This window comes from Etheostoma cragini, chromosome 17 (assembly GCF_013103735.1).
Source record: "Etheostoma cragini isolate CJK2018 chromosome 17, CSU_Ecrag_1.0, whole genome shotgun sequence".
Classification (NCBI taxonomy): Eukaryota; Metazoa; Chordata; class Actinopteri; order Perciformes; family Percidae; genus Etheostoma; species Etheostoma cragini.
Window position 1 is genome coordinate 16,587,593 of NC_048423.1, and position 4,905 is coordinate 16,592,497.

The 4,905-nt window shown below is 36.6% G+C and overlaps 1 protein-coding gene across 1 annotated transcript in view; it reads left to right on the forward strand.

Annotated features, from left to right (window-relative positions):
- LOC117960117 (interferon-induced, double-stranded RNA-activated protein kinase-like) overlaps window positions 1–3,875 on the forward strand; it is a 7,533-nt gene extending 3,658 nt beyond the window's left edge. Inside the window, exons 6-14 of the mRNA XM_034897721.1 lie at window positions 159–217; window positions 328–462; window positions 551–691; window positions 793–1,000; window positions 2,092–2,223; window positions 2,803–2,901; window positions 3,123–3,185; window positions 3,341–3,477; window positions 3,609–3,875. Of these exons, the coding sequence (XP_034753612.1) occupies window positions 159–217; window positions 328–462; window positions 551–691; window positions 793–1,000; window positions 2,092–2,223; window positions 2,803–2,901; window positions 3,123–3,185; window positions 3,341–3,475 (972 nt within the window). The 3' untranslated portion in view covers window positions 3,476–3,477; window positions 3,609–3,875. The remainder of the gene's footprint in view (window positions 1–158; window positions 218–327; window positions 463–550; window positions 692–792; window positions 1,001–2,091; window positions 2,224–2,802; window positions 2,902–3,122; window positions 3,186–3,340; window positions 3,478–3,608) is intronic.
- The last annotated feature ends 1,030 nt before the right edge of the window (window positions 3,876–4,905 follow it).

The window sequence follows — 4,905 nt, forward strand, 5'->3', positions numbered from 1 at the left end:
TCAAACATACTCTCAGTTACCAGTTTTTTTAGGTACAGCTATCTAAAACTAATATAGTCTAATACGACAGTCCTGCAGTAGATCCTACCTTAATGAAGGGTAAAACAATTAATTTTTGCAAACAATTCAAAATTTATTTAATTTTTTTAATCTCTAAGCAGGCTGCCAAAGACAAGAATTTGGGAAATAATCAGAATGAGACATCCATCCAGTCAAGGTATGAATAAAACATTAATTTGCATTGTAGCGTGCGTGTTTTATACTGATTCTTAAATCTCCCAATAACTATAATCCAGTTTTTTTTTTACCTTTTTGCCTAAACAATAGTGTTAATATTGACAGGTTTACTTCAGAATTTGAGCCCATGGAGTGTCTTGGCAGAGGAGGCTTTGGTGTTGTTTACAAAGCAAGACATAAGCTGCTGGAGAAGGACTTTGCTGTAAAGATTGTCTTCTGTGAAGAGTAAGTATGCAGTAGAGAGGTTCCACTCTGCATGTGCAGCATTTATGTTTTGTTCAGTGATTCATTTTCCTGCTCTCTTTTGGATCAGGAAAGCTCTTCGAGAGGTGAAGACATTATCAGACCTCCTCCACCATAATATCGTCAGATATTACACAGTTTGGCCGGAGGATTCAGGATACCAATGGGACAGTTCAGCTGGCAGCTCAGCTGGCAGTTACAGCTCCTCCCAGTGAGTCCCTGGCACTTACCTTATGTCTGAACAATCTTACTTTAAGTTCAAGGTCAGTGTTACATTATTTTCATTTTCCATATTTTTTCCTTCTTTTCTAGATCTTCCATTGATAATTCATTGGCAAAGTACCTGTATATTCAGATGGAGTTATGTAACACCAGAACCCTTAAAGACTGGATTGATGAGAAGAACACTCAGTCTCCCCAAGACTCCAAGAGAAGAGAAGAAAGTCTCAGCATTGCTCAGCAAATAGTTAGTGGAGTGGAATATATCCACTCCAAGAAGCACATCCACAGGGACCTTAAGGTGAGACCAGACTCTGTAGTGTGAGGCTGAGACAAAGCTGATGTACATGTAAGCTACCTGTATATAGCTTCAGGTGTGTGACCATTTGTAAAGTGGGTTTACCCTGCTTAAGCTCCACCAGTACCTTAAGACATATCCTAAATCAACCTGTAGTGAAGCCCATCAGAGGGCAGTGTACTTAGAACCAATATGGATAAAGAATGAAACTATAAATAAATAAAAACATTAAAAGAGGACATTCATAGTGGACAACTTGACATTCAAATTTTGTTTAAGAACAATTAGATGAATTAGAATCCTATTTGTTGATCATTTATCTAATCAACTTTAAAAAAACTCCCTTACCAATGAAAGCCACATGCTAACTGTTTAGATTTATTGTCAGTTTCAAACACAGACATATACAAGTATTCGTTTCAAGCTCTTACTTCACTTGTTAATGTGTTACTGTTCATCGTTTAAGGAGCTGGATTTATTTTAATTAGGTACATTACGCCTCCGCGCCAGCAGCATAATGAATGCGATATCTCAGGACCACTGGAGAGAATTTCTTCATATTTTGCACAAACATCCATTTGGACTCAAGGATGAACTGATTAGTATTTGGTGGTGTGACTTCACATAACACACCATAATACAAAAAATGATGTGCTTATTATGATAACATTTCACACAAATGTCTAATAGGATAATATGATGAAGTGATCACATTTTATATCTAAAAGGTACAGGGTCAACTTCACTGACATCATAATATATATTATATTTAATATGTAACACAATAACTCAGGAACAGTAGAGGAAATTGTAACTATACTTCATAATCTGTCGGAGACTGAAATGGTGACACCACTAACCTGGGGTGATTGTATACAGTAGGTGTTTTAGTGATTGTTGTGCTACCGGGTTAAAGATGTGTGTGAAGCATCAATGTCTGGCCAAACAATACATCTAATACCTTTTTTAATAAATTTCTTTACTTCATACTGTATGTTACAAAAGTCTAAACAGACATGGATGTAAACTGCAACTCGAATTACTGTGATGGTGTAATTCTAATTCACTTTCTGATTTTGCTGTGCAATGTTTAGCCTGAAAACATCCTGTTTGGGCTGGAGGGAGAAGTGAAGATTGGGGACTTTGGTCTGGTCACCAGAGATGATGATGCTTTGATGGACAGGACAGAGAACAAAGGAACCCCATCTTACATGGCTCCTGAACAAGTGAGAGTCTTTTACTGACAATAACTTTTATTTTGTCTATATTATTGTGTCAACAAATATGTTTTTCTAATAACATATTAACAACTAATATTAGTTAGGCTACCTATATGCCCTTTCACAATTAATGAACACACGTAGATTTCCTAAAACTCTCACCTGTCTTTAACTTTGGCAGTGGGAGCCACAAAATCAAGACGTTTCCATCAGTTACATCATTTTGTTTAAACTTTTATTTAAAAAGTGAATTGCAAATTTAAGCAGTACAATCAGCTTTTTTTCAGATTCTCTTTTGGGCATTTTTAAGCCTTTATTTGACTTTGGGCAGCTGAAGACATGATAGGGGAGATAGAGGGGGGAATGACATGCAGTAAAGAACCCGGGCCCGCTGGTAGAGGAGTAAATCCCTATATATGGGCGCCCGCTCTACCAACTGAGCTATGCGGGCACTTAAAAACTGAAGTTTTAATTAACTCATGAGCATACTGTAACTAGTTCATCTTAATGATGATTAATGAAAGTATAACTTTTTGCTGCTGAAGTATATTGTGTCTGTACTGTGTTTTTATTCTGTCCCAAAAGAGGAGGAAGTACTATGACCGAAAAGTGGATATATTTGCTCTGGGGTTGATATATTTGGAACTCCTTTGGAAAGTCTCTACTGGACATGAAAGACGAGTGGTGAGTCTTGCATTAATAGGACGTAACATTGTGTGGTTATTAAAGATTGATTATATGACTTACCACAACAATATGACCACATGTATGTAGATAGGAGATGAGAGGGAACTTTATTCATCTTGTAATCGGTCATGCTTAACCTTTTTCTCCCATATTTTGAATTATTAATAAATGTCAGGCTAACATATTCTTTCATCCTTTTATTACCCCATGAATACCAGGTTTTGGAAGATGCTAGATGTCAGAAGCTTCCCGAAGACTTTTCAAAGACATTTCCCCAAGAGGTAGGTCACAGTATACTTATTATCCTCACTGATTCCCCTGTCACATGAAGTAGTATTTCCCATAGGGTGTCAGTTTAGTGATGATGGTTACCAGTAGAGTAACAGGGAGGCTGACATGCAGAGCTCTGCACTGTTTTTTTTGTTTTTGTTTTTAGAACCATATCATCAAGTTAATGCTGCGTGAGAATCCAGAAGACCGACCTGATGCAAGTAAACTGAAGGCTGAGCTGGAGAAGTTGGCTCAGACATTCAGCTCAAAAAATGTGCGTCAGGAAAATGCAACTATCTGATTATCACAAGCAATTGTGACAATACCCTTTTGCATGTAGAGATGTGGCTCTTCTGTTGTCTGTGATTTAAATCACATTATCTTATATACTGTTATAAATATGTTGTTATCTGATTATCACAAGCAATTGTGACAAGTCTTAAGAGCATAAGGAAATATGTATATTCTGATGTCTGTTTTAATCTAATGATTTGATATGCTGTGTTATTAATATCATGTTAAATATATTTGTAGAAAAACGGTTAATGCACTGCACTTACAGTATATAGCGCTTTACGCAGGACTTTAACTCACACTCCTATGGCAATGGGTGGCAGTTTGGGGTTCTGTGTGTAGCTCAAAGACACTTCAACATGCAGACAGGAGGACAAATCCTTAACCATGCAAATGATAAACAACCTTAGAAGAGGGCATGACATTACGGGTTTCATAATCAGGGAACAAAACATGAAATTAAATTTTATCATAATTTTAAAGTTTTAAAGTAAGTTTTACATCAATTCACATCTGGCTATCTGGCCCAAATAATCATGTGTCTGTATTTTCTGTGTCCGCGTTTTTTTTTAATGCTGGAAATGGTTAAATGTATTTAAAGTGGTGTCACAACAGCGTTTGTTTTGTTCTGTTTGAGAAAAAAAATAAATAAAAAATAATGCATGGTTGCACAGCATATTGTTCATTTGTTATAAGACAAGATTACATATAGGCCTACTTTGATGTCCCGTCTCCAAAGGAAATTTTTTCTGGACTTCATCCTGCAGTTCCACAGAAGATGAAATCCAATTTACTGCATAGTTAAACATCTCAACAAACCACTCCCATACAACTTTCGCACATAGGCCTTGCCTACATACACACCTTTTGACAATTTGTGTTTAAGTGTAATTTGATCACAGGCACTACTGTGTTCAGGCCACTGCTACACTGCCACAGGATAAGTTCATGATGATCACCACAGGTGTTGGCGGTAAATAGTTGTTGTTTTTCTGTGTTCGGACAACATCGTGGCTGTGTTTGTTTATTTTTGTGTTGAAACTTATTGGACATTATGGCATTTGGACACTAGTGAGAAAATCAACACATGATGTAAAGACTGGATACTGGTTTCTGACTACAGGTATAAAACATCTCACTTCAATTAGCAGTCAGCGGCTAAAGTATTAGGGCTTGTCCCTACAGTGTGTATGTGTGAACTGTTACCATTGACACTTACAGAAAAATGTTACTGTACATGAAGTTCCTTGTTAATGTGTCTTTTATGCGTGTATATCATCAGATAAGTCCATTTTTATATTCCATTTTGATTTATAGTTTTGGGTCTAACTTTCACTGCAATGGCATTGCTTTTTCAATAAAGGAAAGTGTGAGTAGAAAAACAAAACAATTGAGGCATGTTCATCAATCAGACTTTGGAGTCCAGATGGGTTGTAA